Source organism: Eriocheir sinensis, unplaced genomic scaffold (assembly GCF_024679095.1).
Source record: "Eriocheir sinensis breed Jianghai 21 unplaced genomic scaffold, ASM2467909v1 Scaffold542, whole genome shotgun sequence".
NCBI classification, from domain to species: Eukaryota; Metazoa; Arthropoda; class Malacostraca; order Decapoda; family Varunidae; genus Eriocheir; species Eriocheir sinensis.
This window is the reverse complement of record NW_026111879.1, coordinates 90,001-110,652: the sequence shown is the minus strand read 5'-3', so window position 1 is coordinate 110,652 and position 20,652 is coordinate 90,001. Positions and strand designations below refer to the sequence as shown.

Sequence of the window (20,652 nt, the reverse complement as noted above, 5' to 3'; positions counted from 1 at the left end):
CGTATGGAGTCAACATGTGAACTAATTCCTGATATATTAAATGATAAACATGGATACCATCAAATCTGTTATCAGAGATTCTGCGCCAATCTACATCGTCTGGACATTCAAGTAGTTGACACTGAAGTGTCTTCAACTTCCAGGTCTAGTCGCAAGAAATCTTCAAGAGACAGCACTCAATTCAAACCAGATTGTATCTTCTGTAACAATGAAGGTCGCAGAAAGATTAAGAGTGGAGGAACCTGGACCACCGAAGGGATGTCAGTCTTCGATCGGGACGGCGGCAAGTTTATCCAGGATTTAGCAGAGAAGAGACCAAAAGCTACTAACCAGAATAAGAGGAGTTGACATGTATGCTTGCGGAGCCAAATATCACAGGTCATGCCATGCCAAGTATTGCCAAGATCCCATAAAATGGAGAAGTCCTGACAAAGAAAAGAAAGAGAAGCAAGAATCGATGGTTGAAGCTCATGCTAATGCATTTGCTAGTGTTTGTAAAATTGTTGATGATGTGGTGCTGAAGCAACGGAACATTTTGATGTTAAAAAATTTATGTGACACATATAGACATACTCTGGAGAACTCAGATCATAAAAATCCTAACTTCCGTAGTGAAAACTTGAAAACAAAACTGGAGAAGCATTATGGAAGTCACTTATCATTCTGCCCCTTGGGACAATTTCATTCATATATCCTGTACAACAGCAATGTTGAAATCAACCAAGTCATGAAATATGCATATGAACTGGGCAGCAAAGACGTGATTGAAACAGCTGGAGCTCGTCTACATCAGGTATATTGACAAAAATTATTATTTTTTTCCGTGTTATATTGATTATCTAAGATGTATGATTATTACATATATTAAACATGTAATGCTGCATATATGTATTACATCAACAATAATTTGAATAGAAAAATACATATTATAAATATCACAAATACTAAATGTTTTAAATTTTGAGGTTTGAGAAAATGAGTGACTAAATACTTAAAATAACAGGTAGAATCACAGTATTTTGAAAAGAAAAACATGTAGATTTCACATACGATGGAAATATTTTGCAGGACATCCTGAACGCTTTCAAGAATTCTGCAGAGTTGATGTGGCCACCAACTGCCCAATCTCTAATCAACTCAGACATTGGTTTGCCTTCATCTTTAGAAAAATTCTTGTCTAACATGCTATATGGTGCATCGTCCCCAAGAACTGAAAAATCCAAGCGATTAGTGTCATCCATTGCTCAGGATATCTGTAGAGCAGCCACCAACAGTGAATGGAAGCTCCCTAAGCATGTTTTGATGTGTTTGACTCTGCGACATATGTTCAGAAGTGAGCGTCTCGTCACCATGCTGAACAGGTTCGCATCAATACTATGTAGAATTTGACATTTTAACATTGGTATTGTTGCTTATATATTGCCCAAGGAGATAGTGTAGAAATTCAACGTACTATTTACTCAGCAACCCTCTGTGTACTTTGAATGACCTATAGTAACTGACAATTTATTCTCTTAAACTAGTTCCATTCTACCAAATTCATACATTTGTTTTACTTTGTATTTCGGCAGGTTTGGTCACTCAGAGAATTATGCCTTCTCACTGGAGCTGGAAACTGCTATAGCACAGTGTGTTGAAGATTCCTCTACGTTGCTGACTAACCAGATTGTCCGGAATCCTGGTCCACTGTCCCTGTTCCATTCAGAGTTTGATAATTTTGACATGTTAATCAACGATATGACTGGCGGTGGTTCAGTTCACACAGCACATGGCATAATGCTACAGGAAGTATCTGGTGCAGAAGGGACTCACAGGGAATTACCGTGTGTCCCAAAGACTGGTCGTAGGTCCCTGGAACTCAAGGAACCTGAATTACCGGACTGCTATGTGACAATGAGAAAAGATCCACGGCTGCACATAAACCAGCTGCATTATCCAGAAGGGGCTACTGCACTAATGAACTCTACCCGAAGACAAATGCTTTGGGTCATTGCCAGAACTGTGTACAAAAGTGGACATATAGTTCCTGCCTGGTCGGGTTTCCTGTCTCAGACAGGAAAGAAACCTCAACAGATAACAGTCATTGACTACTACCCAGTGATTCCGAAACCCATAACAGAATACAAGACTGTTAAAGAGTGCTTGAAATGTGCAGAACAGGCAACAGATGAGGTTGGACAAAAGTACGTAGTGACAACATTTGATTTAGGGGTATGCATGAAGGCTTACCCATTAGTTTGGAATAACCCGACAGAGTACGAGAGACACATTGTCATGATTGGTACATTCCATGTTACGTGTGCTTACCTGAAGATGGTGGGGAAAAAGATGGCAGGTTCAGGTCTGTCTGATGTTCTACTCGAAGCAGGTTTGATTGTCTCCGGATCATTAGATGGGGTTCTTAAAGGCAAAAACTATGACAGGGCCATGTTCTGCCACAAGGCCGTACTTGAAGGTCTTGAACAGCTATTGCTTGAGAAATATCAAGAAATATCTCCAACGGAATGTAACTCTCTACCAGAAGATTCTCACAGAATACTCAACGATCTTGTGTATCATCCTTGCACTGACTCTCACAGCAAAGCTCTCAGAGATGAAGGGCTGAAGAAATATATAGATGGATACATGGAATTTCGTCAGAATGTATTGGAAGGAGTGATAGGCAAAACTGCACAGTTGTGGATATCCTATATGGATCACATTTGGCTTGTATTATCTCTGCAAGAATCCGTGAAGGATAATAACTTCTACCTCTATGCACAGTCCATGTACAAAATGGCAGACCTGTTCTTCAGTTTTGGTGGACAGAACTATGCAAGATATCTCACTTACTTTGGCGTGTTCCTTGCCAACTTGGATGCTTCACATCCAGGTGCTGTGGATCTTCTGAGACTAGGAGCATTCAGTGTAGCCCGCTCCATGATACCTGGAAATCGGTGTGATGTCGACAAAACTATGGAGGAGACTTTCATGAGACATGCCAAGTCTCGAGGTGGTGGTGCTGTAGGTGTGTCTGGCCTTCTCACCAACTTCAGTACATATCAAAGATGGGTCCGGTCAACACATGCACGATCCCAGTATGTCAATGCCACTTTGCAGGTTGCTGGAATGGTTTGTGGTAGTGCAGAAAACCAACACCGAGACATCAAGCTTGCTGGAATCAAGAGGAGTGAGAAGGCCGTAGAGAAAGTAAAACTCTCGATCCAGAGCTTCCTGAACCCTTTCAACATGGAGACCAACGATCTAGTAATTCTGTCCTCTGGTGCTACTGCATCAACAGACATAACTAGAGATGTGCTGAAGGCAGAATCAGTTGGTGCTGAAGCCAAGGCAGAATTTATCTCCAGCCGCCTTCAACAAGGAATATATTTCTTTCAACCTGTCCAGCGACTGAAACTAAAGACACTTGAAGCTATGAAAAAAACAGCCAAAGCTACCAACAGCCAAAACAAGGTGGTTCAATACAAACAACAATCCAACTTTGTATTCCAGTTATTCGTGAAATGCCAGGAACAAAATATCAAATTGGACCTACCAATGTTGATGAAATATCCCTTGACTCCTGTGCCATATAGTTTGGCAACTGCAGATGGTTTCTTTGCCAAGACTGACAAATCAAAGGCTTTCCATCATGTAGCGAAGGATGTTCCCAACGATGAACCCCCACCAATCAAAGACACCCTGGTAATCCATGATGGAAATGCTGTCTTCTACTGTATGAAAGAAATTCCTACCAACTTCAGGCTCATATCAGGGAAGATATTCAATATGATGGGAAAAGGCGATGTAATTTTCAGCACTGATTCCTACCACCCAAGTTCCATCAAGACAATGGAGAGGCAGCGTAGGGGAACTACTGAGAAGCTCATTGTAAAGGGTGCTAGCACCAGAAAGCCGCCAGACTGGAAAATGTTTCTTGCAAACGATGACAATAAAAAACAACTCATTGATCTTCTTGTCAAAGAATGGACCAAGGATGAATATGCGCCAAAATTAAAAGGTCGAGAGGTCACAATCATATCTGAAGGTTCTGCTTATCTCTTGACATCAGTAGATGGAATCACCACTGAAAGGAAAACAATAGACATACTCCACTTCTCACAAGAAGAAACAGATACACGTGTAATACTCTATTGTAATTATTTGTAACTATGCAAAGACCAAAGGATATCATAATTGCCGAGTGAAGAGCCCTGACACAGACATATTCTTCATTTTGTTGCACTATGCATCTCAGTTGAAGGGCATCAAAATTTTGTTCGAAACAGGGACAGGCAATAAGCAAAGACTGATAAACATTGGAGAACTTGCTGCAGAATTAGGTTCAGAGCATTGTACAGCACTGTTGGCACTGCATGCATATTCAGGATGCGATTCGACCAGTTGTTTTAAGGGGATTGGAAAAGTCAAGCCAATCAAAGTTATGCATAAAGCACTGAATTTCTCTGGCCCTCTCTCCAAGTTGGGAGATACTTGGATGGTGTCTAGAGATGTGGTCAAAGAGCTGGATGCATTCACATGTGCTATGTATGGGAAGAATCGCCTTACCAGTGTGGATTCAGTTCGCCATGCCAAGATCATTGATCTCTGCTCATATGGTATTGTTCCCACAACAAATATCGACATGAGTGCACTTCCTCCGTGTCGTGAATCTCTATTGCAACACATCAAGCGCGTGAATTATCAGGTTTGTATCTGGAAATGGTCCCACATACAGCACCCACAAATACCAGACCCTGAAGATCATGGATGGATACGTGTGGATAACAGACTGGAACCAATGTGGTACAACAATAAAATGCTTCCCCAGGAGCTAGTAGATGTTACTACAAAGAGAAATATCAATGAAAAAGAAGATGCAAGTGAATCTGAAGATAGTGACTTTGACATAGGTTACATAAGTGAGCACAGGAATAATATAATAGAATCAGAAAGTGATGATGAGTGACAATGAATTAAAAGTAGTCAACTATTCTAGAAACTATTAATAATATAAGAAAAACATTTTTTAGCAGATGTAGTACATTTATGTTTGATATACTGTATTTAGCTCTGCCTTAAATACTATAGTGGGACCGCATTTATTATAACCTACAGCTACACATTTATGTTGGCTTGTGCATGTCTGTGAGGAACCATATTATTTTCATAATTTTGAGATCTGTGATATAACATTTATTGTTCAAGAGAGTCACTGGAAGAGATGTATGAGTTTAAGAAGTTTATAACTTTCATATTGCCCACTGAATGGAAGGAAATGTTATCCAACATTATCATATATATTTTGCTATGATTTTGCGAAGGAAACTGTGGTGGTATGTGTGTTAGTGACATTATTCGTAAATATAATTAAGATATTGTATTTTGTTATATACTAAAGTGAAGACTGATGAAAATCCTTTAAAATGACACGTCACATGCTTAATTGTGTAAAAAAGTAAGGTCAGGAGGCAGCTTTGAATAAGAACTGTTTTACGCTCACCGATGTGGTATTTTTACGGTACCTTCAAAACATATGAGAGTTACCCCTATTGCATCCCTAGATTTTTCCTGTTAAAGTTCCATTTGGTATTGGGGACATCCCAAAGCTTCAGAAAAATGCACTTTCGTTATGCTGTGGGGGGGGTGCACGATGGGCCTATGTAGCCCACCGCCTAAATCGTATGAGGGTGAGTGAGAGATCAGGGAAGGGGAGAAAAAGGAGGAAAGGGAAAGAAAAATAAGAAGAGATACGATTGTGAGGCTTCTGGTGAATGGGAAGGTGTTTGAATGGGTGTGTGGGTGTGAGTAAAAAGGAGGCAGAAGAGTTAAAAGGTAAGGTATGGTAAGGTAAGGTAAGGTAAGTTAAGATAAGGTAAGGTAAGGTAAGGCAGGGGAGGGTAAGGGAAGGGAAGGTACGGTAAGGGAAGGTAAGATAAGGTAAGGTAAGCTAAGGTAAGATAAGACAAGGTAAGGTATGATATGGTAAGGTAAGGAAAGGCAAGATAAGGTAAGGTATGGTAAGGTAAGGTAAGGTAAGGTAAGATAAGGCAAGGTAAGGTATGATATGGTAAGGTAAGGAAAGGCAAGGTAAGTTATGGTAAAGTAAGGTAAGGTAAGGTAAGGTAAGATAAGGTAAAACATATCGAAGGGAAAAAAAACGCTAAACCAAAAATAAAAGTGGAAATATGAGGCAAAGAAAAGGAACAATGGAGTTTTTTCCCGTAATAATCTATCTATTCACGATACACATAATCTATCTATATCTAATTATCTATATTAGTATGTATTTGTCTATCTAACTATCTATCTATTTCTTTATTCTTATAACGCTCTCTCTCTCTCTCTCTCTCTCTCTCGCTGTACCACCCTCCTTCCTTTCCCATCTTCTTAGGGAGGCAAATATGGACAGGGATCAGAGGAAGAGGTGTCGGGGTGGGAGGAGGAGGAGGAGGAGGAGGAGGGAGGTAGTATCCCTTTCACTGTCCATATCCGGTAATAAACAGGCCTGATAGCCGTCTCAAGGAGGAAGACCAACATTTCATCAAGTATGTAAATTTACCTCGGCGGGTGCATTTTGAGGAGGAAGGAGACGGGGGTGGGGGGAAGGGGAGGGGAAGGAAGAAGGGCGAGGGAAAGTAATGAGGAAGTGGAAGGGAAGAAGGGATGCTGGGAGGGTGATATAGGAGCGTGGGAGTGTGTGTGTGGGGGGGGAGGGGGGGGCGGTTGTATGTGAATGTGTATGGGTGGGGGGGGAGATTGTATATGTGTGTGTGTGTGTGGGGGGAGGGGGGATTGTGTATGTGTGTGTGTGTGTGTGTGTGTGTGTGTGTGTGTGTGTGTGTGTGTGTGTGTGTGTGTGTGTGTGTGTGTGTGTGTGTGTGTGTGTGTGTGTGTGTGTGTGTGTGTGCTATAAATTTATCAATGGAATAAAGAACCAAATCCCAGTAAAAAAAAATAACAAAACGCCTTCGATCATCAGTAAAGTTCAACATATCAATAACTAATGAATCTATATATGATGGCTTAGAGGGTGCAGCGTGCCAGATTGTCGTACTCAGCCGCTTATATTTCCCGACTTCCTACCCCAATAACGAAACTCATTTATAGTTATCGTTAAAAGAGTTAAATCCCGATATTTCTTGGCAACAGTTAGGCGTCAGAAATCGATAAATAATATGCTCTGAGTACGACAATCTGGCAACGGTGTGAGGGTGTATATATAATGAATAAATCTATGGATGGGAAAGAACAGAAGGAATGGACAGTACAGGAAAGAGACAAAGACAGATAAAAAAGCAAAAAAAAACTAAGAGAAGAAGGAAAAAGTACAAAGACAAAAAAACAGGAGCAGAATGGGATTAAGAACAGAACAGTAAAAAAAAGTGACGGGAGGTGAAAACATGCAAAGTAAGGAAAAAATGTAAATAGAAATGGAAAAAGGAAGAAAAAAAGGAAAACAAAATCAAGGAGCAGACTGAGGAGGAAAAGAAGATGAGTGAGAAAAGGGTGCATAGGATTGGGTGGAAAGGTGCATGTAAAAAAAAAAAAAATAGAACTAAGAGAAAAAGGAGGAGAAAGGAAAGCCAAACTAGAGCGATATGAGAAAGAGAACAGGAGGAGGAATAAGAAAGGATGTATAGGAAGAGGAGTGAACATATGAAAAATAAAAATAATAAAAATAAAACCCTCTAGGAAAACAAGGAAACTAAGGAAAAAGTGAAACAAAACTGAAAAGGAGAATGGGAAGGACAGAAGGAGTAAGAGAGGTTATATAGAGTAAATAAACAACAAAACTAAACTGAGAGAAAGAAAACGAGGAAAAGGAAAACAAAACAAAAAAGCAGAATGGGAAAGAAAATGCGATAAACGAAAAAAGGGTGCAAGAAGAGGGCAAACTAAACAAACAAAAAAAGACACAAAGAGAGAAATAGAAAAGAAAGAAAAAGGGAAACAAAATCAAAGAGGAGAATGAGAAAGAGAACAGGAGGAATGAGAAAAGGGGGCATGGGGTGGGAGCGGGAGGGGGTTCGGGTGTGTGTGGGGGGGGGGGGCGGGGGGGCAGGAGAAGGGGGTGAAAAGAAAGGAAATATGGGCTGGGAAAATCGGGTTAAGTCTCCGTGGGCGGGGTGTCTGATGGGTGTCGGCAACCAAGCCTGTCGGTGCCTCCCTTGGGGTCTGGGGTGGCGCGGGGTGTGTGCAGGGTGGGGGGGTTGTCGTCCCTTCCCCGTCTGTGTGCTCCTGTGGCCTGGGTTGGATTATGTGTATGGGTGTTAAACCGCTACTACTATTACTTATGCTGCTACTACAACTATCACTAATCCTGTTGCTTCTCCCATTACTACTTCTACTACTACTACTACTGCTACTACTACTACTACTACTACTAGTACTAGTACTACTACTACTACTACTACTACTACTACTACTACTACTACTACTACTACTACTACTACTACTACTACTACTACTACTACTACTTCTACTACTACTACACGAAAGAGAAACACGAGATCCATAAAAAAATAATGAATGAGTTAATAAAGAATGTCGAAACGAAGAAAGAAGACCAGTAGCGTAAGTTAAGGGTAGTAATTTCCTCTTATTTCTCTCTTTACTGTAAAATTTCCATATCCCTTTCTTCCTTAGAGACACATGGTGTTCTCTTCTAACTATTTCCTGCCGGCCCATTGCCGGAGGGAGAGGTGGGTGGGGAGGAGCCTTCATCTATTCTATCCTGTCCTACCACACGTAGATTACTAGTAGTAAGTTAAAGGTAGTAATTTCCTCTTATTTCTTTCTTCACTGTAAAATTTCCATGTCCCTTTCTTCCTTAAAGACACATGGTGTTCTCTTCTAACTATTTCCTGCCGGCACATTGCCGGAGGGAGAGGTGGGTGGGGAGGAGCCTTCATCTATTCTATCCTGTCCTACCACACGTAGATTACTAGTAGTAGCAGTTGTAGACAGACACCCTCGCCATAGACCGACAGGTCTTCTGGTGTCTGTTCTTCCTATGTATTCCTATGTATCCTGTTCCTGTTTTGTTTTCGTCGGCCTATAGCGAGGATAGGTTTTTCTGATAGGGCCTGCTTTGTATTGGCCATATCTCGCTTGTTTACTTTGCTGGGTGTTGTTGTTTTGTTGTGTTTATCTAGTGTTTTTGAGATTACGCCAGAGAGAGAGAGAGAGAGTTGTGTTTATCTAGTGTTTTTGAGATTACGCCAGAGAGAGAGAGAGAGAGAGAGAGAGAGAGAGAGAGAGAGAGAGAGAGAGAGAGAGAGAGAGAGAGAGAGAGAGAGAGAGAGAGAGAGAGAGAGAGAGAGAGAGAGAGAGAGAGAGAGGTCGCTCGGCATCAGACCTCCTCCTCCTGCTCAGCAAGTCTTGGCATGACGCCCTGGACTCTGGTCGCCCCTCACTTGTTGTTGCCCTAGATATTGCTGGCGCATTCGACTGTGTGTGGCACAGGGGCCTCCTGGCCAAGCTCGAACAGCTCGGCATCACAGGACAACTGCTGCAGCTGTTTTCGAGCTACCTGCACGGCCGGAGTCTGAGGGTAGTGGTGAACGGGTGCACGTCAGGCAGTTACCCAATCACTGCCAGCGTTCCACAAGGATCAGTACCGGGCCCGATTCTTTGGAACGCATACTTCGACGAGCTGCTCCGTGACCTACCAGTGGCCTCAGCCTACGCCGACGACTGCACCCGGTCCCACAGCTACACCAGGGAGGAAACTGCGGACGTGATCGAAGCCACCAACCACCATCTTAGTGACATCATGGCCTGGGGACGACGTTCCCCCGCGTTCGGGGGAGGACGCCAGACTCCTGCAGGGACGGCTGATGTTTGGGGACTACACCCTGGTCATCAAGGACTCCATCAACATCTTGGGGGTGGAGGTCGACTCCAGACTCAGTTTCGACAGCCACCTGGAGTGTGTGGCGCGCAGAGCCTCCCTGAGGGTGACACTCCTGCGTTGCGTGCGGCACCTGCTCGACGCAGACGGCCTCCTGAGGCTGTACAAAGCTCAGGTGAGGCCCGTCATGGAATACCCCCCTCTCTCCTGGATGAGTAGTGCCCAATGTCACCTCTCGCTGCTGGACAGAGTGCGGAGGAGGGCAGAGCGACTCATCCGCGATGCCAGCAGCTTTCAGCAGCAGCAACCACATAGACACCAGTGGCGGCAACGGCAACATGGACAGCAGCTACATCACCAGCAGGACGCCCCCCGCTGTATGCTCGACAGCCTCGGGCACCGGAGAAGGGTCGGTGCCATCACAGTCCTACACAAGGCCCAGGTCCAACATACACCTCACCTGGCGGCACTACGGGTCCCTTGGAGGAGAAGCCAGCACACCACGAGCGGCGGTGGCTAACGACCTCCTCCTTGAAATCCGAAAAGCCGCACAGCCAGGTGCCAGAGGGCCGTCACGAGTGCCACGACACACTGGCGGAACGCCTTCACGGGTGAAGTGGGCGTTAGGGCAATGAACACCCAGCAGGTGAAGGTGGCGGCTCATGCCTGGAGTCGCACTTACCCGCCCTAGTCACATACGCCTGAGCACAAGCACAACACAACACTAGTGACATTGTGCGAGATAACGCTTTAAGATAGGCGACCTCAAGACAGAGGTCGTCTTTAGCATGGAGACAATACCCCCGCCCCTTCTGTCATATGAATACCATTGTATCTTGATGTTTAAATAAAAAAAAAAAATAGAGAGAGAGAGAATGTATTTTGTATTTGTATGTTGTACGTGTGTGCACCAGTGGACAGTTAATTTTGTCCCATACACAGGCTCTTGAAAGAGTTACACCTAAAAAGTGTAATTTTGAGCCTCCTTTTTGTACAGAAATATTATATTATATTTAAATAAAGAGAGAGAGAGAGAGAGAGAGAGAGAGAGAGAGAGAGACACACACACACAGAGAGAGAGAGAGAGAGAGAGAGAGAGAGAGAGAGAGAGAGAGAGAGAGAGAGAGAGAGAGAGAGAGAGAGAGAGAGAGAGAGAGAGAGAGAGAGAGAGAGAGAGAGAGAGAGAGAGAGAGAGAGAGAGAGAGTGAAAAACGGTATGAAGGAAAAAGACAAAAGGATACCTGGAAGATAATATACAAAGATAACATTGTAGAGAAAGGGATGAAAAGAAAAAGTCAACAACGACGAAACGTGAAATGGTAAAAGAAGGAATACGAAGGATTAGTTTAAATCAACAAGAACCAGGTCAGGTAGGAGTAACGATGAGTAGAGAATCTAAACTATGAAAACGAAACGGATAAAATGAAAAAGAATGAGTAGTAAGACAGTATTAGGAGAATTCCATCGGAAAAAAAAGTATGTAAAAAAAGATAAACAAAGAAACAAACAAACAGACATACATTTACATCATTATCTTTATCAAACACACTTACAAACCACAACGATTCAACCAAATATATCATCCTATAAAACGAAAAAGAAATACCCGCAAAAATCTCTCAAGAAAACTAAAGTCAAAAGGCTCATAATACAGCACGACACCAGGGACCGGCAAGCACAGGCCGTGGCATCATCCCGGGGCTCAGGAGCACAGCCAGGCCTCGCATCGGGAGCACAGGGGGTCATAACTCAGGGGCCGCGCCACCTCGGACACAAACTGGCTCACTCCCGGGCTTACTGGCCGTGTCTGTTTGTCTGTCTGTCTGACTGTCTGTACGTATGTAGGTATGTGTATGTATGAATGTTTCTCTCTCTCTCTCTCTCTCTCTCTCTCTCTCTCTCTCTCTCTCTCTCTCTCTCTCTCTCTCTCTCTCTCTCTCTCTCTCTTTCTCTTTTTTTTTCTCTCATCCTTTTTTTCTTTCTCTTATCAAATCAGCCTCCTCCTTTTTTTCCTTCCCCGCTTCTTCCTCCACTGCAACATTTATCTCCGCCCTTCCTTTGTTTCCGCTCCTTCCAAGTTCACTTTTTCCTTTTTCCTACTTTTCTCTTGCCTCCCTTCCCATTTTCCTTCCGCCTTTTCTAATATGCCTGCTCTCCCATCTTCTCTCTTTACTTCCGTTTTTTTACTTTTCTTCTTTTGTTCGTTAGTTCGTGCGTTAGTTCCTTCATTCCTTCCTTACTTCTTTTTTCTCTTCCTCATCCTTCTTCTCCATTTTCTGCCTTTATCGCTGCTTCCTCTTTTTTTTTTCTCTCTCAATATTGTGGTCATTCTTCATTCTTTCTTTCAATCTCTCCCTCTTCCCTTCCTTCCTTCCCTCCTTCCTTCTTCACTCTCCCAATTTCGTCCTTCCTTTCTTTTCTTTCTTTCCTCCTTCCTTTCTATATTTCTTCCTTTCTTTCTTCCTTTCTTCCTCCATCCCTTCCTTCCTTCTTTCCTTCCTTCCTCCACTTCTTCACTCTCCCCATTTCTTCCTTCCTTCCTTACTTCCTTCCTCCTGATTCCCTGATTCCCTCTCACCATTCCGTTCTTCTTTCTTCCCTTTCTTCCTCCATTCCATCCTTCCTTCCCTTCTTTCCTCTCCCCATTCCTTCCTTCCAATTGCCTACTTCCCTCTCCCCACTACCTCCTTCACCTCACTTCATGTTGCTGTCTGCTTCTTCTTCCGGTCAGGTGCTGATCATGATTCTTCCTCTGAATATAATGAGAGAGAGAGAGAGAGAGAGTTAGAGAGAGAGAGAGAGAGTGAGAGTGAGAGAGAGAGAGAGAGAGAGAGAGAGAGAGAGAGAGAGAGAGAGAGAGAGAGAGAGAGAGAGAGAGAGAGAGAGAGAGAGAGAGAGAGAGAGAGAGAGAGAGAGAGAGAGAGAGAGAGAGAGAGAGAGAGAGAGAGAGAGAGAGAGAGAGAAATGAGGAGGAGGAGGAAATAGTCAGGACTCGAGAGGATGACGCAATACTCACTCGAGATATGTTTTGTGGGTTGTAGGTTGAAAGATAAACGAAAAATATAACAAATAACAGTAAAAAAATATGATTTATTAATATAGTGTAAATAAATATATCTAACATAACAAACAAACAAATGGAAAGCTCATAAAAGACTGTGATATAAGTAAGAGTAACTTAGAGGGCAAAAAGTTACATAAAATATCTGATCAAAGATTAAATAAACAGTTCAACACTAAATAAGTGATTTATGTTGACTCCGGAAACCAACATTTTTTCTTAAACCAGCGAAGTAAAGCTAGATCATCAATCCAGACTCCGTCTAAAACAGAATACGAAAGGAAAACTACGACTCGTTTCCAACAGAGGAGCGTAAGCACATTACCCATCATTACTGAGGCGCCTCGAGCAAAGAGTAAAAATGTTTAGTATCCTCCTCCCCCCACTCACGAGACTGAATAGAAAATGAGACGCCCGCTCTAATGCATACAGCTTCTCTCTTTTATTTTCTTTCATCTCTCTCGCTTTCTACCGAGTAAATAATTGAATTCCCGAGTTAAAGAATAATGAGATGTGAAAGAAATTATGAATGACAGATGGTGAAATTCAGTAAGATGCAGAGAGGAACAATAAAAGACCGGCTCAATAAGTTTCAGGAATATTAGGGAAGGGGTACGAAGACAAAAGGAATTATGCCAGAAATAAAAAAAAGTGAAAGAGTACTAAGTAACGAAGCAGGACAAGAAGCGGAACTTAGTTAAATAAGTTAAGGAAACCAGACGAAGTGGGAGCGAAATGGAGAAAACGGAAATGTGAAAAAAAAAACTTATAGAGATAAATATAAGTGCGATAAATGAAATGATGATGAGAAAGAGTGACAAAGACGAGAGAGAGAGAGACAGAGATAAAATTTTGGGAGATAAAGAAGACCAAAAGATGAGGCAAGGGAGGGAAATGGAACGTTTAAAAATGACAACTGAGAGAGAGAGAGAGAGAGAGAGAGAAGAGAGAGAGAGAGAGAGAGAGACGAACTGACAGACAGAGACAGACGCAAAAAAAAAACCAGGCGAAAAGACATAAACAGATACGCGAAGGCTGAGGAAAAAAAAAAAAAGCAGCTCTCCAAACAGAAAGCCAGGCCGACATTCAGGATCCAGCGCATTCATAGTCCCAAGAAAAGAGCCCATCATAGTATTTCCCTTCGGACGTGAGAGCTAGAAAGGCCCAGGTCCCTTCGGCGGCGGCGACAACGGTGGCGACCCAGCTTGTGTACACTGCTCACACACACACACGCCAACCTCACACAGGAAAAAAAAACGTGTATATACTTTTCGTGAGTCTACCTGTCGTTTTGCTTCTCTCTATTTCTATCTCATTATGTGTGTGTATGTGTGTGTGTGTGGGGGGGGGGGGAGGATTTGTTTGTTTGTGTGTGTGTGTGTGTGTGTGTGTGTGTGTGTGTGTGTGTGTGTGTGTGTGTGTGTGAGAGAGAGAGAGAGAGAGAGAGAGAGAGAGAGAGAGAGAGAGAGAGAATGTGCAGTCACAAAAAACACAAATAAAAACACAAAAAGATCATACAAAACACACAACTGAAGGACATTGAAAAATATATAGAACAAACTCATAACACGATAATCCGAGGCATGCTTCGAGGCAGGATGAGAAGATGAGTAGAAAAAAAAAGGCAAATTAGGTGGAGCAGAAAAATGATGAAGCAAGGCAGAGGCTAAATGAGGGACACGGCTTCTTTTCGTCTCCACTTCCTCGTATTCGTTGTTGCGGCGGTTTTGTTGCCCAATGAGAGTGAAGCACCGACAGTCAGCTGTTTCATGTTTAAGATGAAGAGGGAGAGCGAAGGGAGAGAGAGTAGAGAAGGGGTAAAGGTAGCAAAAAGGAAAATAGAGAGAGTGTAAGCTTAAATGTGGAGGAAAGTTATTGAAAGGTAGGGCAGAGGGAAGAGATAGACAGATAAATAGATAAACAGATAGATAGATAGAAATAGCTATATAAGACACAGGAAGACAATGAAACGGGCAAAATAACTCAAACATACAAAAACACAAGAAATTGATTGACATATATACATAGATATATAGCATATCTATCTCTCTCGTAGGGCGAGAGAGAGAGAGAGAGAGAGAGAGAGAGAGAGAGAGATAGATAACGAAAGAGGAGGGACAGGGGGGGTAGGGGAAGGGTACTAAGTGAGTTATCTCTTACATAAACAAAGACAGAAAAAGGAAAGAAAAATAATGGAAACAAAAAAGAGAAACAGGAGGAAAGAAAAAGTGGAACGAAGATAAGGCAGGAAGGGTGAATACAAGGACATTAGGTACTAGACAGACAGACAGACATAGACAGACAGGATAGGGAGGAACATAAGATGGAGGGACAGGAAGAGAGAAGGAAAGGACAGGACAAGAGTGACAGAAGACCAATTTTAGGGACAGAAGAGGAGGAAAGGAGAAAGGAACAGAAGAGGAAGGGACAGACATGGAAGGGGAGAAGGACGGGAAATGGTTCTAAAAAATATCAGCTACATAAACAAAAAGTAAAGTAGTATAAAAAAATGGAAACACAAGTGACAGAAGTATAAGGACGAGCAGCAGTAGGCCATTAGGTAACAGCAGGAGGGAGGGACAGGAGATGGAGAGGGGGAGGGAGAGGAGAGGGGAGTGGAGGGGGGAGTCAAGAGGGGTATCCAAATGAATTACCCCCTACAGAGAAAGGCTTTAGAGGCAGCAGAACAGTGGCCGACTTAAGGAGATGGAGGGACAGATCTAGAGAGAGAAAAATAGAGACAGAAGGAGAGAGTGACAGATAGAAGGAGGAACAGGAAAAGGAAGACCAGGAGAAGGAAGAAAGGGAGAAGAAGGTTGCTACAGAAAGGGGAGGGACATGAGGAGGAGAAGAAAAGCAAATGGCTAAGAAAAATATAAGTAAATGAAATAAAGAGAGGAGAGGAGGGGGAGAAATAGGACTTTAGGTAACAGAGGAAGGGACAGAGGGAGGGAGAGAGAGAGGGAGGAACAGGAGAAGGGAGGAATGGGAGAAAGAAGAATAGAAGAAGAGATAGAAGATATAGGGGCTGAAGAAAGAGAGAAATGGGAGGAAGAAGGAACAAGAGGAATAGGTAGAGAAGGAAGGAGATAGAGATAAACAGGAACAGGAGACTAGAGGGACAGTGAGAGGGAGGAACAGGAGTGGGACATGGGAAGGGAGGGGAGGTAATGGAGGGGTCCTAAATGAACTAGCTCCCACAGAAAGGTTTCAGGGCATCGGAACAGTGGCCATAAATCTTGCCTTGAGGAAATCGCAGCAGCGCCACAAATTAGAGTGGAAAGCTTATCACCAGCGACATAAGTTTTTTAATAACTTCACGAGGCTGAAAAGGAGCTGGAAGGAAGGGAGGGGTCGGGGAAGGGAGAGGTGGAAGGGGAGAAAGGGAAAGAGAAGGATGGAGAGAGAGGGGGAGGAATGGATGGGGGTAAAGGGAAGGAGAGGAGAAGGAAAGGAAAAAAACAGTTTTAAGAACATAACGGCTAGTTTCTCACCCCCTGAATCATCTTTGCCATCCTCCTCTGTATTGAGGGGAAGGGAAAAACCGAGGAAATGGAAGAGAAACTAAGTGAGAGGAAAGGAAATAGAAGGAAGGGTAAAAGAGGAAAGGGAAAAGGAGAGGAATAGCAGGCAATGAAATAGATATGAGAAATGGAAGGGAGGGGAAGGGAAGGGAAGGGAGCGAAAAGCAACAGGAATGGTGGGCTGGGAATGAACGGGGAATGAGTAAAGAGAAGGGGAAGTAAACTAGGAGAGAAACAGTAATGAAGGGATGGAAAGGGAAGGAGAGAAGGGAAATGAAGGGAATGAGAGGAAAAGAACTGGAAGGAAGGGAAGGAAATTGAGGGAGAGAGAAGGAAAGAAAATTGGAGAAAGAAAAAGTGAGTAAGGAAAAGAAAAGAGAGGAGAGAAAATGGGACGAAGGGAAGGGAAGGAAAGGAAAGGAAAGGAAGGGATTTGAAGCGAGAGAAGGAGCAGAAGGAAGGAAGGGAAAGGAAGTAAGGGAAGGAGGATTGTGTAGCTCTGAACTCTCTCTCTCCCACTCTCTCTAATCTCCTTTTATTATTTTCCCGTACGCATTGGATTGAGATAAGAAGAGCGTGGGAAGGAAGGCGAGGAGGGAAGGAGAAAGCAAGGAAGGAAGGAAGGGAGAGAGGGAAGGAGAAAGGAAGGATGGGAGAGAGGGAGGGGAGGAAAAGAGATGAAGGGAGAGAGGGAAGGGAGGAGAGGAGGAGGGAGGGAAGGATGAAAGCAAGAGCAACAGGTGGAGACGAGTCAAGCAAGCCAGTGACTTATTTTATCATGTCTCCTCTCTAAACTTTTTCTTTCTCTCTCTCTTAGTTCACATATTATTTCAAGTAGGCGTTCTTCTTGTTCTTCTTGTTTAGTTCGTGTTGTTTTTTTGTGTTTGTTCTTCTTGTTCTTCTAATTCACTTTGTTATTTCTCAACCTTCCCGGCCTATTCTGTTTTCTATCAACTGATTTATTTTTCGCGTCGTCTTCCTTTTATCCTCCTCCTCCTACTCTTCTTCTTCTTCTTCTTCTTCTTCTTCTTCTTCTTCTTCTAACATTAAATAGAAAACAAAATCTTGGAATAATAAAACAAGCTTAAATTAATAAAAAAAAAAAAAAAACACAAAATCACTTCACATTTCATATATTAACTCAATTATCATAAAAATCAGAGCGCATATACACGTGGCCATCAAACCTTTTAGTTAAGTGTCGCATACTTACATAAACTGCCAAAAACTCAATTGAGAGTCCATACAGTTTTTTGATTAGCGTGAAGGGCGAACTAATGCACCAGGAAGCGTGTCGGTGCGAACAACAACAAGCGTCACTCTCCTCAGCGTGACAATGAAACAGTTAATCCGCCTCGCCTAAACACGCACCGGAGCTGAAGCATTGGAAGAAAAATAGTGTCAGTGGATAGAGCGAAAGGAATTATGTATTGACGTATACTATTTTGTTTCTGTACATGAACTGAAGATGCGGAAATCGTGCAAACAATCATTAGTATCACAAGGGCGTTCATGAAAAGCCTCAAGAACTTCCACGTGAGGCTTTTCAAACGGGCGAACTGAGGCGGCGACACGCTAAAGAATATGGGCATTAGACCGAGAGGCCATCTTTTTTTTTTTTTTACCGCAGAGGAGATAGTGCGATGATAAAAAAAAAAAGCCCGCTACTTACTGCTCCTGAATAGAGTTGGGCGAACTGAGGTGGCGACGCACTAAAGAATATGGGCCTTGTACCGAGAGGCCATCTAATTTTTTTTTTTTTTTTACAGCAGAGGAGACAGTGCAATGAAAAAACACCCGCTACCTACTCTTCCTGAATAGAGTAGAGTGGCCAAAAAGAGAAAAATTAGATTGGCCCTCCCCGCAAGACTATAATAAGAGCCGTGGAAAATCTAATACCGTGTTCTAGGAAGGAGACGAAGCAAGGCTGAGGGTTAAAACCTAAACACACACACAATATTTTCTTGTTTCTTTGTATCGCGTTGAGGAGAGTCCGGGGAAAGGCTTAGAGAACTACATTTTTTTAAAAAGTATATACACGTTAATTTTAAGGTATATGATTTCCTTTTACATTTTATTGCTTATTCGAACTACTCAGGTATTATATTTTTCTCCCACCCCTTATCTCTGTCTATCTATCTTTCTATCTTTATGTATCCAAATTACTGTTATTGCTTATTTAACTATTTAGATACATGTTCTCTCTCAACGAAAGGCAAATCGACATATTATGCATCAGTGAATCATGGTTACTCACACACACCCCAGACTCACACGCGAACATTCCTAACTTTAAACTTTACAGACAAGACAGAGCCAAAGGCGGAGGGGCTTGTATATATGTTCATAATGACTTACACTCAGCTTCGATAAACACAGGCGTACCTAAACACGAAGGGGTAGATGAAATTTGTATCCAAGTTCAATGCAGAAAACTACCCTCCATCCTTATAAACAGTATCTACCGACATCCTAAGGCCTGATCTACTTCATTTGATCACATAGAAGACACATTGAGGGCATTAATTATGCGTAAAAAGACATTTTTCTTATTAGGTGACCTCAACGACAACCTCCTCCTACCCAACAGTAAACTATCACGTATAATAGCCAACAATAAGCTGACACAAATTATAAACACACCCACACGAGTGACACCCACTTCTGCAACCCTCCTAGATGTGATCATCACTAACAAGCCAGATCTTATCACTCATTCCTACGTAATCCCTTGCACGGTCGCAGACCACGAGCTTAGAGGCGCCTCTGTCAACATCCTTAAACCCAAGCGCCAACCCATCACCGTAACTAAACGTGACCTAAGAAAATATAACAGCGACCTTCTATGCTCCCATATCCTAGAGGAAACCTCCACACTAAATGAAATATTACGCACTGACGATGTCGATAAACAGGTGTCTATACTAACATCTGTCATTACTACCAGTCTCGACAGAAGCGCTCCGATATCTAATATCGTTCTTCACCGACCCCCCGCACCTTGGATCAATGATGAAATTAAAGAGGCATTAGCAGAACGCAAGAAAGCTCAAAGGATATTAAAAAATCACAGATATAACATGATTATACAGCAAAACTATAAAGAAATAAAGAAAAATGTCAAACGTCTACTAACCACTTCAAAGAAAAATTACTACCACCAAGAACTACACACCTGCAAAAATAACACAGCTGCAACTTGGAACACATTAAAAACTATTATTCCTAGTAAAACACAGGCGACTCACCGCCCTTGAGAACATAAGTGAAAAAGCTGAGGATTTTAATAAGTTCTTTGCGAACGTCGGCCTAACCACATACGAATCAACTCAAAGATCATTAAAAGTCGAAAACCGTAATCACCTTAACGAAGCTCCTAACATCCCGGTCGCGCCCTCTAATCCTCCTAATCTCGCGCTTTTCAGACCTCAGCCAGTAGACCAGAACACAATCATCTTAACTGTAAAACAGCTTCAAAATACTAAATCGTTTGGTTGTGATAACATTTCCCTAAGGTTTATCAAAGACTCACTTATAGTTATCATCTTCTACCTCACAACCATCATAAATACTTCAATCGTCACAGGCATTTTTCCTGCCTCCTGGAAAAACGCTGTTGTCACCCCACTATTTAAAAACGGTAACCCAGACGAAATAGGAAATTATCGTCCCATCTCTCTACTTCCATTTTTTTCAAAAATATTAAAAAAGGTAGTTGCCAATCAATTAATGTCATTCCTGGAACGTAACAAACTTCTCTCTCCAACCCAACACGGCTTTAGACCAAAACTCTCTACAGAGACAGCGCTGCAAATCATTACCAATAAAATTTATGATGATATAGATAACAAACAAATATCACTTTTAACACTCTGCGACCTTTCTAAAGCCTTCGACAGTGTCAGCCACACCATCTTACTCCGAAAACTTCAACAGATTAATGTTGACACCTACTGGTTTGACAATTACCTCGATGACAGGTCACAGTCAGTCCGCATTAAAGACATCGTCTCATCCAAGAAATCAGTAGCCTATGGAGTCCCCCAAGGTTCAATACTAGGCCCAACATTATTCAATATCCATGTAAATGACATATCTACCTAAATCAATAACTGCCTTCTAGTACAATACGCTGACGACACACAGTTCCTCCACAGCGGTAATATCAACGAAATAAATACTTTAATTAATAAAACTGAGATCACTTTGAAACAAATAAGAACCTATTTTCT

General features: G+C 42.5%; 1 protein-coding gene across 1 annotated transcript in view; it reads left to right on the top strand.

Moving 5' to 3' along the window:
- Positions 1-350: 350 nt before the first annotated feature.
- The window catches only part of LOC126993011 (uncharacterized), a 27,033-nt gene continuing 6,731 nt past the window's right edge, over positions 351-20,652 (top strand). Inside the window, exons 1-5 of the mRNA XM_050851833.1 lie at positions 351-793; positions 1,069-1,361; positions 1,572-2,097; positions 2,764-3,003; positions 3,100-3,316. Coding sequence (XP_050707790.1) covers positions 458-793; positions 1,069-1,361; positions 1,572-2,097; positions 2,764-3,003; positions 3,100-3,316 — 1,612 coding nt within the window. The 5' untranslated portion in view covers positions 351-457. The remainder of the gene's footprint in view (positions 794-1,068; positions 1,362-1,571; positions 2,098-2,763; positions 3,004-3,099; positions 3,317-20,652) is intronic.